Below are 17,778 nucleotides of genomic sequence, written 5' to 3' on the forward strand. Positions count from 1 at the left end.
CTTTAATGTATTTTTGTAACAGTTTGTCGCAATGCATTGTAGGATTGAAATTCTTACTAACGTTTCATATTATAGTTCGTACACCAGTGCATACCGCATGACGCCATGCGACGAGAGACAGTGGGCTCTGTACCAGAAAGTCGCGTCTGGTTAAGACATGACATGATGCATCAAAATCTAAAGTTTCGCCTAAAGCGTGTCAGGATGTGGATCACCTCAAATTCTTCTTTCACATACATTTCACATAGCTTTCAAAAACTTGCCGTTCAATATAAATCTGGTACATTCACATGCGCAGCATCCGTTCAGGCAGACTGTTCAGGTCTTGATCTGACCTTCAGGGTCTTGGTCTTACATTTCATCTCTGGAATGTCCGTGAGTCCACACCTCACATATTTCAAAGACCTCCAACAGTGTTGCCATTCGGCATTTGATAAAAAGCAATACAATTCTCCAGAGGGATTATTTTGAGTTTTTGTTTAATGACCAATTCAATATAGTGTGGGAGGAAATGTATTTGAATTGTGTAGGAGAGAGTCTAATGTAGTAGAAATGAGAACTAAAATCGTCTTTATTGTGTTAAGGCCCAAAAACATGCCTTGCCCTGTCTTAGGAGGTTTGAACAACAATAAGCCATTGCGAACGTCTTGTAGGTAAGGTTGGCTAAAAGTGTCTTCTATGGCACTTTAGTCTGAGCAGTCACTCAGTGTCAGATTGTGGCAGTGAAATACTACGAATTCCTTATTTTTGATATGAAGTAACCGACGTAAGCATTTGTGTGTGAGTGAAATTAAGCAGTCTCTTGATTCACAAACTCTATTTTAAGGCGAGTTGAATTTGCCACCTGCCTCTCCTTCTCCGGATGGCCTGACAGCTTGTTTCCCCTATCATAACAGTCTCGTCCCCGTGTCATTCACAAAATCCCGTCCTGTGTTTAAGGTGCGGCTTGGTCGGTGGGTCTCGTCGGTGCGGCCTTCTCCTTTCTTCGGTTTCCCTTGTCTGTTGATAAAACTTAAGGATTATAAGATTGTCGGCTCTGATGTCATGGCTGAAGCAGGGAGCTCGCAGGACCAATTGGAGGAAGGTTTTGAGGATGAATTTGGGGAAATTATAAAGAGTCGATCAGGTAGGATGAAACGTGATTTGGCATATAGATTAGAATTAAATAACATTGTGAACAAACTGTTACTTTATAAACCATGGTTGTCCGGCTTCCCCCTTTTTTTGGGAAGATATGATTCCGGGATTATTATTCACTTGTGTTGTTTACATGTCAGATATTTTCGCATCATGTATATATATATACCCTATATGTGAAGATATTGGATTGAATGTCAAATTATGGTTTAAGTGTTTCCATAAATTTGTTCTTTGATAAGATTTTTTCAGTCTTAACCCCTTTTAGTTTCTCAGATGCAGAATAATACTTCTTCTTTGTGACATTATACTTTCCGTATGTTTATTGCACTCCCACGTGAAGACATGAAAATCAGCATTGACATTGAGAGTAGTGAGAATTTATTTATTTTATATTTGTTTGTTAACCAAGGCTGACATTTTCTTCGGAAGCGTTTTTGAAAAGACCTTTAAAATCGAATCTCCGTCCTGTGCTCCACCCGAGTGCGTTCATATCTATTTTTTCATCGCCGCCGTGCTGTATTCAGCAGGGAACTTGGGTGATCTATATATGCTCTCTGGTGGAAATAGGACAGGTCTTAAAGAGCTGGAAATAGTCGCAGCTGCCTGGTGTTAGATTTCAAAGTGCTGGTTTGAGATCTAGCTGTGTTGTTGTTGGCCTTGCCTTGTTTTGCTGGCAAGAACTCTCAATCATCTTTTGTGTTTCTTTTCAGTGAAAGTTGGGAGAAAGAAAGGAAAGCGAGTCAACAGCTTGACAATTAGCCAGAGAATAGACGAGTACAGTAAACATCTGAGATAGAGAGAGAGAGAGAGAGAGAGGACATCTGTTATTTGTTCCACACCCTGGAATGCCTATTAAAAATCCGTTCTGAGTAAAAGTGATGTTTATTAAATGGTCTCGGTAGCACCTTCGTTTTTTAAAGCACACTTTTTTTATCCGTCACTTTTTTGTGGTCGACTGTTTGGTTGTTCGTGTTGTTCTGCAAAGTCTAATATTCATTTTTTTAGAGCAACTGGTTTCTGGGTTCTCAAAAGCACCAGTAGGTATACATTTCAGATGTATCTTTCATTCCTAAATAAACATAACATTTCGCATTAAATGTAGAAATACTGAAGAAATCGAAGCCTATACTTTAGCAAGTTTTACTGCGATTTACTACATTTTGGTGAAACAGTTTAAATGGTAGATGTACTAAATATAAATTTGAATGGATTAAATATGTATAAGAAGAAAGAATGAAGTGAATCTGAGCTCAAATATTTCTAAAATATTGAGGGGTATATTAAAATATAAATACGTATTTATTTTCATTAAACTTCATGATATATGGTCATTTTAGATAACTTAACAAAAACATTATCAATTTAATTTAGCTTTTTATTTGCGTGATATTTACTAAGCCACTGGATTCTATTTTCAAAAACAAATGTCATATACATATCAACACACATGTATTATATACATACGTATTACATAATTCTTGTCACTATTACAATGACGATTAATGTTGTTTTTACAGAGTTAGAAAGGCATGAGCTTATTTATTTTAAATGACTTTTAAACGTAACGCTTCGGCTTGTATGAAGGATTGTTTGAGAAAGAATCTTGACTCATTTCAAACACCTCATTTATGACGCACCCTTCTGAGGCTCCTGGTATTCAATGGCATTTGGGCGAGACAGATTGACTCCTGGGAGAATTTTCGGTTGCAACTCTATCTTCTGCTCACGGTGTCCATTCTAGAGCTCTCTTTATGTCCTGAATATCACTGCAAAAGCATGTGCCTAGAAGCAGCGTGATTGACATCTGTCCTAAAACCTCAAGTGGGTTTAGACGTTCCCTGAAAAACATTTAAAATCATTTCTGCCTGTTTAATCCCGAATCAACAAGCAACAGCAGTTTTTTCTTGTGGAGCAATATATTACATTATACATTGATAGATTTTTAGAGCTGGAATACTATTGTAAAATTATAATAATAATAATATATTTTGTTTTAAAGATAGCAGACTTGCTGCAATCTCTCTTTCATGGATCACGGACGGTTCACTGGCATTTCTATTTTTGCCTTGAATGAGACCCCTACAGGAGACAGTCCTTCTGACATACATGAGATCATCCGTAAACACAGATACTGAAATGCATGATACTGAGCAGCCACTATAAGGCAGTGTTGAGCAACTTGTTCTGACAGCCAAGTTGAGGACTTCCCTCACTATTACTCTTTGCAAAGTCAGTCACCGGAGACCTGTGATCATTTTTTCATGACATAACTGGAGAAATGTAGAATGTGCAAACTGAGATCAAATGCAGAAGGTCCTAACTGAACACTTTTGAGAAGCACTAAACCGGATCAGGGTGTCTTTAAAAGCCCTGGCGGGGGAAATGTTAGTCTTTCTTTTGGATTCATGTCTGATAAAAGCCTGTAGCTCAAAGGCACCAGCTTACAATAGATTGGAAATAATGTAATAATTGTACTGGCTGTCTGATATGTAAGCATCGTTGCAGGACAGACAAGAGAGAGAGGACAAGCTGCTTAAATTCATGCGATCTGGGTCAAAATAAGGGCCCAACAGTCTACAAAGTTGTTTAATCACATGAGGAAAGAAAAGTGAGGTAAGATAACAAAACCTTTTCTTGAGCAAACATGTTCCGCAGTATTTCTTGGAGGACCACAATATGCCAATTCTTGATCATTTAAGATGCATTTTATTAATGATTCGCAACAGTAAAAAGTGGTACAACAGACTTTAAGATGGCATCGCGATGTGTTTTGTGACTTTTTTTCTAACGTGAGATGCATGTGCGGACCAGCAGCAAACAGCTTCTTAATATTTTATTGGATTAAGAAGAATGGGTGTTGCTTACAGATACGGCGCCCTTTGATTGGTTGAAAAATAAGAGTGACTTGTGATGTCAGTTGTAAGAGATAGTCATTTCAGAAGCAGAGCCATTTAAAGATACACCTTTCATTTTTGAAATAATAACCTGATTTGAAACACTAAGACCGAGAATGTGCATTAGTAAACTGAAGTTGAAACAGACTAATGTAATGCAACCTTTTTTGAGATCTCACAAATTGCATGGAAGAACTTTTGGAAGGCTGCGATTCCAGACCATTGTATTGAATTCATACATTTTTAATGGACCACACATATCACAGCCGACCAAAACACACAGAACAGTAAAAACACCATCAGCACCGCCTAGCCCCGTGAAGTACAGACAATGGAAACTCATAAAGCCCTGCATTCACTTAAACAGACCAAAACATGTTTAGATAAGACTTCATATTCTGGTCACGACGATGATGCATAATAGAAATAATAATTGGCAGTTTAGTTGTACGGCACAGATTGAAAATCACTTGGGTCATCCTTTCATGAAAATTCTATACTTTATCGAATTAGTTATAAACTAGAGAAACAACTGAAAAGCGTGTAGCAATACATCACGTTTAATACAAAAGGTCAATCTGGTCCTGCAAATCTAATATAGTTAATTCTCCTAATAATGTTCAACATAATGTTTTAATATAATTCAAATAAGATAAAAAGGGCTCACTTTACAGTATCAATACAACCATAATAACTTCCAACAGAAACAGCAGCAACGTGCAGTAGGCTAAGCAGCTCCCCAAAAGAACTGCGTACTTGCTTAATTCAATCCTATAGTATGTAACCCCGAATAAATTGTTCATTCGGTGTTAATCTCTCTCTGGTGGCCAGCTACGGATCTATAGGCCACGTTAAGATGCTGAGACCCATCAGATAGAGCCGCGCGCCACAGCACCGTTACACCTGCCGGCATATCAGCGGATCACAGCCGGGTAATAACTGCCACCCAAGTGAGCGACTTCCAGAAAACAAAGCGGCAAAGTGTCCACCCACAGTTCCCTCACCAAAGCGTCTACGGCTTCGGGCACGGAGAGTTACGACGCGTTTATTCAACAGCACGGAAACCGGACCACCGGCTGTACATGCAGGTAACGGACACATACCGCCGCACCATAACGCACGCTGCCCGTCACCCCGAGAGCCGTGCGTGGAAATAGTTGCGTTTGTTTTGCTCTCGGATCCTCTGCTGGGTAAGATTGAATCATCGTTCGGTTAGAGGAGACTGCGATGCGGCTTTATTACGGCGTGTCACGAGTGCGCCTCGCAATAGATTTAACAATCTGTTGCGCACGCCGGAAGAAGTGTTTGTTTATTTATAAGGCGTCTGAGCAGTACGGGTGTATGAAACACCCTTTTAAGAGAGAAAGTTTGGTGACAGCGGTCGCTTTTTAAAGTACACGCGCAGTTGAATATAGCCTATCCATCATGCGCGCACGCAAACGCACCGCGAATGTTTGCCATCTATGGACACATTTGGGCGTTTGGGGACCGGGTGACGGGTGGAATCGGGCGAGTGGAGAAGCGTGTTTCTGGAGCAATGTCTTGCGTGCCGGGATTAGGTGGCTATATATGCGTCGTCCTCAGGTGTCCATCCATTGGCTTTGTATTTGCCGGTTAGCCTCGGCTCAAAGCCGTCACCTCATCATCCTATTTGCACAAGGGCGGATGTAATCCGGCAGGAGCAACAACATCTGCCACCTGCCTGGAGTCGCGCCTCCGATCAACGGCAAGCAATGCCGTCTGTCTGCGCACGTTTCCCCGGCTCTGTTTGTTTAAACGCACTTGTGATCATCGCGTACGGAGCCAGGGTTCCCGTCATTGCATTATTCTCACAGTGTCATTATTGCCCCAGACACGAGAAACAACTACTATGGCCTGTTGATTGACATTGCATATTGTCATTCAAGGTGTCGACACTCCGCTCTTATTAAACATCGACCTTCGGATTTGTTGACAGACTTCTGCATCTCTGTCGTGACAGGACTGTAGCCTTCTGTAAAATGGGCTTTTTTGTCAAAACGTGTTGTTTGAAGTTGTCACATATACGGTTTGGTGAGATTTTTTAAGGGACGGATGAAGAAGAAAAGTTTATGTCATCTTTTATTCACCCTTTACATCCTTCGAGACCCGAATGACATATTCTGTGGCATGCAAATCCAGTTATTTGTAGCAGAGAATCCAGGCTACTTTTTTCCACACGAGTGAAAGCGAGCGGTGACCACGGCTGTCGAGATAGATTATCAGCAAATATTGATTTAGATTGCAGTCTGTTCTTCACACAAGGATGTCTTTAGAAGGTAAAGGATATTGTTAACAACGTCTATGGTTCTTTTTAGGGGCCTGACTGCTTCTGGTCTTGATCACCATTTGTCTTCACGAAGGCGATTGTACATTTTGCAGTCATACAGCATGATAAATAATTTTGCCGAACTCTCCTTTTACGGTAACAAGGACATATTTTCACTCCCCACAGTGTAGATTCATTTACGTTTACGGAAATGATTCATCCGACTAATAAGTACGCTTTAGTGTTTTATCTTTGATATGACTGGTTGTGAATTGTCTTCAAACGTAGGCATTTATGATGTCATTTACTCCGGGACACTTCGGGAGGTCCTGTGCCCCGTTGTCTTTCTAAACCTGCGAGAGATTAGCAGCAGAAATATAATTTCCCTGTCAAACGGTGAGCTTTTAAAAGCAGCTCATTTCGAGCTCTGCAGATCGATATCAGTTATACTGTAAGATAATAGCCTACAAAGGTTCTCTGTGGCGAAAGACGGCTAATAATCAACTTTTCCTTTGTGCTGAGCTGCTGTATTTCGCACATTTTGTTGAGAGGGTTGACAGTGTGGTCGAAGCAGATGGCTTCATTTTTGGCATAATGGGATGTTAAGCGTTATCAGTTTGGCTTTAGAAATAAGTGATCCGTGATAAGAATAGACATTCTCCGTTGCTGCTTCTCTGAGTTTGACTAAGTAAAAAAACACCAACATTTGCCTGACATGATAAATGGCATTGCTTTCAGAAATGTTGAACTACATTGGGATCTGCGTGGGGATGCTAAAAACAAATCTTCATATGCTTTTGGATGTCGAGTTCAATTTAATATGCAGGATTTTGAAGATATAGCATGTTTTCGAAATGTTGTTTTTCATACAAAATAAAGGGGTCATATCACGAGGAGCGTAATTTTCTTTGATGTCAGCGCTTTGATGTACTTTCAGGGTTCAAAACATTCTGCCCAGTTAAAGTCTTATGAATTTTGAATAGATTTCGGTCTAACATGCAAACATTGTCGGATTTAACGCTGGCTACAAACCAAGTAGTAAATGTTGGACATCAAAGATGAAGTCAATATGTACATTTATGTTTGCGACGGTATTTGTAGTGCTGCAAGTTTACATATCGTCCTCTCTGACCAAAACCTTGTATCTCCAAAACTGGCATTTCACAGGAAATAATAAAAAACACTGCGTTGTCAAAGTTCTTTTTGATATACTTTTATGGGTTCAACTTTGTAAAGGCCACAGACGAACATAAAGGACGAGCAGTAGTAGTGAGTTATGAAATATATAAAAACAAATCATGAACAATGGAGATAAGAGGTTTCAGTCAAGACAGAGGGGATATACACACAAGCTAAATATTTCGGTGTCCAGCCCAAGAGGAGGGGCCAAATCTCAGTGTTGTTTACAAACAATGCGTAAAATCTTGCGAAGTGCACCTTGAATGAGAAAAAACACGATTCCTTCTGAACTTTCGCAACTTTTTGATGTCACATGGACGCATTAACACACGAAGGTTGAAAATTCCATTACACGATACTGCCAAAGTATAAAACGCATTAAACTACGAATAGATCCGAAGTGTAAAAAGCATTTTCACCTTTTATAGTTGCTTTATGGTTCTTTTATATTTAATAGACTATCGATTTCTTAAATCTACTTTTAATGCAGCCATTATGCCATCAATCGACGTTTGACATTTATAGCTTAGAACTTATTCAGTGTTTGATCTAAAACATTGGTGCTGTTGACTCTATACTTTTGAATTATTACAGAAATATTAGGTGTGTGTGCGTGCGTGCGTGCACGTGTGTGTGTGTGTTTGTAATTATAAGCATGACATGGTGCAGTCAAGCTTGAAGCAAAACCGAGCCATGCAACTGTGATTACACACTCAGCCGGAGCTCAGGCCGACCAATGAGAACAATGAACTGAAACTATCCGTTTCATCCTGATTATTTAGATGGAGTGGAAAAGGAACAACTAGAAGCTTGAAATCCATTATGCATGAAGAAGCTGTCCTCCATGCTGCCTTTTGGAAATGTCTGATTCACCACCTAGTGTTTCCATGCATAAGGAACACCGCACTTTAGGAATCAAAACAATATTTTATCTTTGGTTCTGTACCATCGTGACCCACAAACAGGAACGACACTTTTATAATCAATCTCGGCAGCGCACGAATGCAGAGAGATCTGTACCTAAGCAATCGGATAATATTATAGGGTTGGAAAATACAAGCTTTAAATGCGATAGGAGAGACAAATGTTCTTTGTACTGATTGATTTTTAATGTTCCCAAGACCCGGCATTTCTTTAACATGCTTTCCAGTTGCTAGAGTGACTTTCTGGCACTTTGTCAGCGGCATCCTTCTTCCAGCCTTTAGACTTTGTTCAGGTAGGCAGGAAAAAATCTTTTTTTCAGCATATCAGACTCATTGCTTCAGATGTTTGTACTGTAAACAGCAAAGAAGACACATAATACTCACTATTTGCAATCCCGAGAATATTGATGCCTATCAGGAGTCAGTGGTCAGAGCATGGCGTTAGCAACACCAAGGTCATGGGTTCGATCCCTGGGATTGCACATACTCAAATACAAATGTATAGTATCATGCAATGTAGGTCACTTCGAATAAAAGTGTCTCATGAATGTAATATTTATGTAACATCAGGGAATGACTTACTGTATGGAACACGTGCTTTGTAGTAGCAAATTGAGAATGAATAGCGATGCGAAAGCGATTTAGTGATTTACAGCATCGTATCTGCACTTATGTCCTCTCATGCGCCTCCCGAGCTGTGGTGAGATGTAATGACAGATATGAGAAGAATTCGCACTTCTCAGTAAAAGATTTTCTCATTAGTTGTATGAGAATGTCTCCTAGCATTGTCCTGACAATCATTACTATAGCAACCAATATAGATAGACCGGATATTGACACTGAAGAAACGGATTCCATCACTTGTGAAACGACAAAGTGGACAGTCAGTCCCAGATTTGCGTGTAGTGTGAATAAAACCATAATGATTCTGCACAATACTCTAAATGTATTCCAGATTTAAAACGTTTTGTTTGTTTTCATGCTGCTCACTTTGCATCTTAGCGTTTTTTCCCTTACGTCTTTCCGAAATAAAATAGAATTTCTGCTTTTCTGGGTTCTCCGATCGATCTCTCACCACTTATTGTCAATGTGTTTCTAAAGCTTGCCTGATCTACCCTCTCAATCTCTTAAGAAGTATTCTTCTTCGGAATACCAGCATTGATCTGTATCAACACTATCTCAAAGTGCCTTCAAAGTTGTCTTTCACCTTCCTCATCGAATACCACAAACTAGTGAATGACTCTTATTTTGTATATTTGCTTTTAACTAGAGATGCACCGATACCGATATGCGATTATTTAGAGTGATATTAATTCAGAATGACTATTAATATTAAACATGGTAAACTGGTGATGTTTCTCGACAAAGTCATTGCATTTTCATTTCCTCTTTTAATTGACAGGATATACTGTGTCAGCCCTGATCATTGGATGTTTTTAAAATATCGGCCGATAGTGTGAAAAAGTCGACTAATACTGATTATTGGCCGATAGGTCGGCGCATCTTTCCTCGTATCCATCTTTAAAAACGTATTGTTTTTGTCCTAGAAGAAATATGTTGCTATTGCTAATAATCTATATTTTGATTGTAAGAAATGATCATGGAGATTAAGGTGACTTTATTTGACACTATTGAGAGTTTTCTCTTTCATTTGCAGATGAAAGAGAAGATGTTCAAAAGAAAACCTTCACGAAATGGATAAACTCACAGCTTGCTAAGGTACTGTGACTCATTTGCTCATTATTTTTATAGTGTGCCTAAAACAAATGCATAAACATCGGTTTCTTGTCCAAACCTTATGAAAGACAGGCAGATTTTCAGAGAAATCTTGATTGACTTGAGTACATGTAAAGAAATGCATTTTTTCCAATCCACCCACTGCATGGTGGGTGGTTGAGGAGACGCAAGTTACAGACAAGCCTGATCTCAAGGTTACAAGTTAAGATTCTCACTTGCTCACCATCTTGATATTAAAGTTAAAAGTTAAGGATCGAAACTCGCTAAGATCGCAGACATTCTCGACTCAAATGGATAAGTTATGATGTGAATGGAAGTGTGAATGCAGGCTTTTGTTTGACGTTTCGTATGCCTTTGTACTGTGAAGAACATTGTGTTCGTTTTCTTTGTTAATGTACTGTAAAACGAAAGCTGCAGAGGAAGGACATCACTTCTTTTCCTTCGAACGGACAGAGATTGTAGAGCTTGAGAATTACATCAAAGAAATAACAAGATAAATATTTTTTTACTTTGATCTATTTAGTGTAACAACCACTTTTTTACACTCTAGACAGACATAATAGACGGTTTAATGTGAGAATCCAAACTGAACAGCTGTTAATGGCATCACTTTCTTCTGGCCAATGGCAGCTCGTCTGAGGTGCTAGAACGTGACTCACAAATGAGAAAGCATTCAACATTTTGTGTATGGAGCTACAAAGCACTGTTGACATGTATCGAACACCAAAAGAGTTCGGGAGTGACTCCTATGTTTTGTACACACAGAATCCCAAAACGTCCAACAATGTTTGTCATGTTTGTCCTTCAGGCACGAAGACCCCCCATTGATGACCTCTTCACCGATTTCTGCGACGGCCGACGTCTTCTCGAACTGCTTGAGAGCTTGATCGGCTGCGAACTAGTGGGTCTATCTTTAAATATAAAACATGCATATTTTGCAACAAGCGCTTAATTGGCCAAGCTGGGCCATTGTTTTATTATTATAATAAAGGGAAAAGTAGCTTCCCCGATAAGGATGAGCGCATTCATGGTCGGGATCATTTGCAATAGACGCTCACAGTAAAGTTCTGCTTTATTCCCCATTTGCAGGTTAAGGAACGTGGCTTCACTCGAGTGCACTCGCTCAACAATGTTAACAGGGCCCTGCAGATCCTTCAGAAGAACAATGTGAGTTAATTGGCTCAGCCGGCTGTTTGGATATTCACGGCTTTTGGAATTTGAATGTTTCTGTTGAGCTGTTTTTAATAAATGCGCGGCAAAATTACGCTTGAACATGATGTCAAGATACTCATCCGTTTCACTCGCATCAAACGTTTTTTTATTCGGCAAACGTAGTGAAATATTTAGACGGCTTGAAAATACGTTTGAAGCACAGCAGGAAAGCGGGACTGCAAATTATTAGCTCGTGGTAGCAAATTGAAGCTAACTCATCTGAATTTTATTGAGAGGCGAAGTTTGTTATTTCTGCGGCCACACATTGAATGACCAGATTGACACTCTTTTTCTATATTAGCGTTATGATTGGTCAGATCGCCTGTCAATCAGACGGCAGACTAGGGTACTAAACTAAATTTAGAGGCAGTCCTGCCCAAAGTTACGCCGTCGGTTTAGTCAGAAGATTAAAAAAACTGATCTACAAATGGTTTGCTACGAATAGTAAAGTTGACCCTGCACAGGGGAAAATGTTTCAAACACTATAAAGTGATTGTCTTGATCTTGTATTTCAGCTAAAACCACTGTGCCCTTTTTATTTGACAGCTTTTCATCCAAAAAGTTATTTCTTGTTCATATTCATTTTCTCGTATAAAATTCTGTTTCACTCACAAAACGGCCCATTATACGAAAATATAATTTTTATATTTGAACTTCAAAAATATGACATGCCTCACCTTTAAATTGGCTCTTGGCCTTTTATTTGGTCCTATCGAGTACATGACGTTCTTTTACTGCCCCGTGTTTAGGTTGACCTGGTTAACATTGGTGGAGCTGACATTGTAGATGGCAATCATAAACTGATCCTGGGGCTCATCTGGAGCATCATTCTCCACTGGCAGGTAGGAGAACTCGTGCACACCCTGTCTGATGGGCCTACAAGGGCGATACCAGCCGAAGGACTTTTTATTATCTATTTTTGTGGTCTCTCAATGATACTCTATGCCGCGCATTTGGACTGTCATGCGCTTATCTGTAGAGACTCGTTTCCTCTGTGTTCATCATCTGATAAGGTGCCCGACTGTGGTTTATGTTCGGAGCTACTGATGTCATCTTTCTTAACATTACGTTGGCAAAGAAATAGAGAAACGTAAGCATGCAAGACAGGTTTAGTATTCTGATTCATACCTTCAATAAAGCACTGTGGTGGTACTTTGGTACAGTGGTCTATCTGATGGTTACGCTTTGATCATGCATACTATGGCGCTGAATAAATGCAATAGCTACCTTTACACCATGGTATATTTCTATAAGAATGGCACTGAATGATTACCGTATTCATATGCTGGTATTTAGTACACATAATAAACTTTTCCTATGGTCCATATACCAAAAAAAACCTTTTTGTACTATGACTGATATACTGATATAATCCTAACTGAATTTGTAACTGTCCTGAGAACATTACCTGCTTCCACCGCACAGGTTAAAGATGTGATGAAAGATGTCATGGCAGACCTACAGCAGACTAACAGCGAGAAGATTTTGTTAAGCTGGGTCAGGCAGTCCACCAAAAACTACAAGGACATCAATGTGGTCAACTTCTCCACCAGCTGGGCAGACGGTCTCACCTTCAATGCGCTTATCCACAGCCACAGGTTTGTCCGGCTGAACACATAGACCAGCATTAATAGTTTGTGATGGAAGTTAATGCTCGTCGATATTGGTCTGGTCGACCAGCAAAGCCATGTTCTTCACCACCAACAAATGCTGATGTTTTAACAAAGAAAGCGTACTGAATAAGCCAGGGAATGTAACCATTGGGATGTTTAGTTATTACTTCTCAATGTGCACTTTAAAAAATAAAACATATTTTACATTCATTGTCTTATAAACTGCATGGTTGGAGACAGTTTGGGCCTGAAGCGCTTTCAGAAGCTGATTATAGTTTATTGTTTTTCTCTTTTCCCATAGTTCATTTACTTAATGAACCAGATGTTTCAATCTGCTTTTAGCGATTCCATGCAAGTGCTTGAAAAATGAGTTAAGACTGTGTTTATTTTTCTTTAACGCTCACGTCACCTGATGGATCTCTTGCTGGCAGGCCCGAACTGTTTAACTGGAGTGTGGTGGAGCAACTGGATAATGCCGTGGAGAAACTGGATCACGCCTTTAAAGTTGCCGAGAAGAGTTTAGGCATTGACCGACTGCTGGACCCTGAGGGTATTGACCTCTTTTCTAGTACTCTTTTATTTAAGCCTTTGATGTCGCTCATCGTATTACAGACAGAGGGCTTTTTTAGTTTATTCCGACCGGAGGATGTTTCTTTGCTATGCTAATCAAAAGTGAGATCTTTGAACGTGTCGATTGTTTCAGGATAGCAGTGGGAATAAGATGGAGAACTAATGGAGATGTTTGGTTTAGTTTCCCAAATTGATCGAATGAGAAAATGACCCTAGTAATCGCACATGTCTCCACTACTTTCAAATGTGATGTTAAGAATGACACAAACTGTGCTCAGATGGGCCAACAAACATCTCTGAATTTGAATATCAACTAAAGCGTTTCTCAACAAATTATACAAAGATATTACGTGGGTATGCTATCCATATTGATATCTAATGCCGTACACCTACTGTATTACAAGTAGACAAAGCTTGTTTGGTGAAACATCTAATCCGAAATAAAGATGCATGAAACATCACCAGGAGCCAAATTAAGTCTCTTAAGCTATGAAAGAATCTGAGCAATAAATCTGAGTAATAAGTTTTTCCTCTTGGTAATGCCTTTCGCTTGGGCCGTAACTTACAGACAACACCGTAAACTCAGATTTTCTGTTGCAATAGGATGCATAAGTCATTGGTTAAGTCGTAAATGTTCCCTTTTTCCATCGCAGATGTTGCCACAGCTCATCCAGATAAGAAGTCCATCATTATGTACGTCACCTCCCTGTTCCAAGTGCTGCCCCATGGCGTGAGTTTGGAGGCCATCCAGGAGGTCGAGACCCTCCCTCGAGCAACGGTAACTAAAGAGGAGCATTTCCTCCTACAAACCCAACAGCGTTACTCCCAGCAGGTCAGTAGCACACAAACTTATCTACTGGTGTGTAGTAATCATAATGCGTCGACCCATGATCCGTCACACACATCTAACATGAAAGGCTAAGACTGCTTCTTTGGTTTCACAAAGGTTTATAGAAAGACCTCTCAAGAATCCAGCTCGCAGACCACAAGCCTGTTAACACGCCGACATTTGAATTACGTTGGCTAATATGCGATCTAATTTCATCCCTCCGCATCCAGAGTGCTTATTTTCCTTCTCACTGCCAAATTCAACTCATCTTTCCATCACTCACCTCTCCTCAATATTTCCATCCATCTCTTTGGCTTTTGTTTAGCTTGTTTGCATTTGCACTTTTACAGCACAATTCCTGGAACTCAAACCCATCTTGGAGATCACAGATGCACCAGTTGAGCTAAAAGACATCAATCATCCTTTCTTTCTCTCACGCTCTCTTTAAGATCACAGTCAGCATGGCACATAGCAGTGTTCGAAGCCCGTCTCCCTCCAACAAACCTCGATACAAAAGCTATGCCTTCACTCAAGCTGCCTACGTCAAGACCCCTGAACAGCAGAGGAAGTTCTTGACCACTCAGGTCAGTTGTCTGCTTAATATTTATAATACGTTTTCTTCTTTTCTAATATAATTATTGCAATTGGTGGCTGAGAAGAAGTTGCAAATTGTTTCAAAGACGATGAATTGTTTTTGCGTTTGGATCCGTAGATGCTGTACTCGTTCAGAAGATAAGTTGCACTGCCCCCTATTTTTTAACAGTCAAAACATAGAAAGCGGAAAAAACTTGAAAATGGCAGAGAAGTTACAAAGTGTCGTAAATTACAACAAATATTGTCATTTGGGGAAAAAAGTTAACTGTGTGGTGTGCCGAGTTAACATTAGGTGTGCTGATACTTTGTAGACCAACCTGCAAATGAAAATAAAAATGATGTCATCATTTCTGAGAAACATAAAAGAAGATATTCTGTAAGTCAATGGAGGCCAGTGTTATTTGGTTAGGAACGTTCTTTAAAATATCTTCTTTGTGTTCTGCATAACAAAGAAAGTCATACAGGTTTGTCACGACACAGCTGTCCGTAAATAAATATATATATATATATATGTGATATGTGAACTATCCCTTTAAGATAACAGATTTATGAAATTTGCCCTGTGGACTATAAAAATGGCTAATAAACATTGTGCTGAGCAATCCAGTTCTTACCACCATAAGGCCCGTAACAATCTTCACATCCAATCTGGAACCACCCTGATGTTATCTGACCGCTAGCGTGTTTCACTCGACCACATTCAGGGGCAGAGGGTATTTCCCGAAGCAGGAAAAGATCATTAGAAGTCCAACTTTAAAACTTCTTTTGAGGATTAAACAACCCTGGGTACGTTAGAGGTTTGAACAACAAGCTTTTTTGTAGACCAATGCCGACCGCTCAGGACCGGTTTGGAGGCCGTAGGCGTAATGTATTTTGGAGGTCCCTCACAGCACCCCATCCCCTCCACCTTTTGGAATAAATAAAGTATTTTATTACATGTAACCATTTTAGCAGGTTAATGACATTATTAAAAAATCCGATTCAATTTGAAATAGCTCTTAAAAATCGTCAGGATTTAATCTTTGTATTATTTTTTGCGACAATTTTACAGTAACACAGACATTGCTTTTCCACTCTTTTGGATGAGTTACATTAATGTAAACTACATTAAATTGGGGAAAAATCACAGTTTTGATGAAAAAAAATTGTTAGCTGCAGAAAAGTGTTTATTATCTACGATCATTCAGAGACTTGACCAATGGACTAACTTTAGTTTTTCTGCTGCCTGTCTTGGCTGGTTGACAAGTGTTCAGGGATACTGTAGGTGTGTTCCACATCCATTTCAAAGAATGACAGACTATTTAGGCCAAAGTAGGGGGAAACTTATTTCACCATTTGACTTTACAATCAGGTACAGTGAGTCTATTTAACGGTCCAGTAACATTTTAACAAAGAAACTGAATAATGTAGAAATGAAACACTGCTTCTTCACAGTACGATTTAAATAAACACACTGATTTAAAATAAAGATACGAAGCTTCAGGTTTTTTGTCTATTGGAAGGGATAATGTAATGCTGCTGGCTGTTATGTGAAATAGACAGTGTGATCAGGACACGACGCGAAACTGAGATATAGGCTAGTGATATAGATCAGACTGAAACGCGCAATTATAATAATCTATTGTGATGGCAAACAATGCAAAAAACTGTCAAAGAGATTTGCGGTTACATGCGTCGTGCAACTTTAGCTGCATGTGCGGACAGGTGCGCGCGCAGCCAATACTCAAGTATGGGGGCCCCACCTCCAAGCCCGAGGCCCTAGGCAACCTCTGCCTATAGGTAGCGCCGGCCATGAAAATCCATACCATCATCTAACCCATTTGTCTCCCTTCTGTTCTCTCACAGTCTCCAGACAAGTTCGATGAACTGCGACCATCCCCGAGTCCCCTGCCGCAGGGATTAAATGAGCTGGAAAGCTACCAGAGCGCCCTGGAAGAGGTGTTGACCTGGCTGCTCTCTGCTGAGGACGGCTTGCAAGCGCAGCCGCCCATTTCTTCTTTTGTGGAAGAAGTCAAAGAGCAGTTTCACACCCATGAGGTAAATCACCCGCTGGTCTTTAAAAGCTTTTCGGATAGACTTAGGTGAGATAAGCAACGCCGGTGATACTGTTGGCCCCAGGTGAAAAAGCTCTGGATTTTGTGCGGTGATGTGACTGAGAAACTTGTTAATGTCTTTCAAGAGACCTGAGACTTATGCTGCCTTCACGTGCTCTCTGAAATTCGATAATTCTCACTTCAAGCCAGAAATAATTTATGGAACAGTGCTCTTTAAATGTTAGCAGATACTTGTAATGTTTTAATGTTACTAAATCCATACGTAACTCCTGGGTTGAAGTGTGAATTATCGAATTTCCAAGAGCACGTGAAGGCAGCATAAGTCTCAGGTCTCTTGAAAGACAATGCTTAACAATGCCAAAATAGGAAGTGTATACTTTTGTCATTTTTTATTATTAGCATGTGTACAGGCACTCTAGACTTTCAAAGTATAGACCATTTTGGAAGGCGTAAACAACGTTGGTCCAGAAGAACTTCCTGTTTCAGTTTTTTAAAACTGCTGGAATGTTTGAACAGAATACAACCAACAGAACATTATGACTGAATCAAAATGTTAATCGAATGTCTGTCAAACAATTAATCGCGATTAATCGCATCCGTCGTGACACGACAAAAGACAATAGAACGCATTAGAACCCGTTATAATGAGGGTCCGATCCCAGGGGATTGCAGATACCTATGTAAAATGTATAGGATAATGCCACGTAAGTCGCTTTGGATAAAAGCGTCTGCCAAATGCCTAAATA

General features: G+C 39.8%; 1 protein-coding gene across 2 annotated transcripts in view; it reads left to right on the forward strand.

Moving 5' to 3' along the window:
* The first annotated feature begins 4,921 nt into the window (after nucleotides 1–4,921).
* Nucleotides 4,922–17,778, forward strand: part of dmd (dystrophin) — a 78,551-nt gene continuing 65,694 nt past the window's right edge. Inside the window, exons 1-10 of one of the 2 annotated variants that reach the window (XM_079462047.1) lie at nucleotides 4,922–5,122; nucleotides 10,081–10,142; nucleotides 10,969–11,061; nucleotides 11,250–11,327; nucleotides 12,122–12,214; nucleotides 12,798–12,970; nucleotides 13,417–13,535; nucleotides 14,209–14,387; nucleotides 14,834–14,968; nucleotides 16,875–17,015. In XM_079462047.1, coding sequence (XP_079318173.1) covers nucleotides 12,810–12,970; nucleotides 13,417–13,535; nucleotides 14,209–14,387; nucleotides 14,834–14,968; nucleotides 16,875–17,015 — 735 coding nt within the window. In that variant the 5' untranslated portion in view covers nucleotides 4,922–5,122; nucleotides 10,081–10,142; nucleotides 10,969–11,061; ... (1 more) ...; nucleotides 12,122–12,214; nucleotides 12,798–12,809. Of the gene's footprint in view, nucleotides 5,123–10,080; nucleotides 10,143–10,968; nucleotides 11,062–11,249; nucleotides 11,328–12,121; nucleotides 12,215–12,797; nucleotides 12,971–13,416; nucleotides 13,536–14,208; nucleotides 14,388–14,833; nucleotides 14,969–16,823; nucleotides 17,016–17,778 lie in introns of those variants that run through there. The other variant, XM_079462046.1, reaches the window with a different exon arrangement.

Source organism: Barbatula barbatula (assembly GCF_947034865.1).
Source record: "Barbatula barbatula genome assembly, chromosome: 8".
In the NCBI taxonomy this organism is placed as follows: Eukaryota; Metazoa; Chordata; class Actinopteri; order Cypriniformes; family Nemacheilidae; genus Barbatula; species Barbatula barbatula.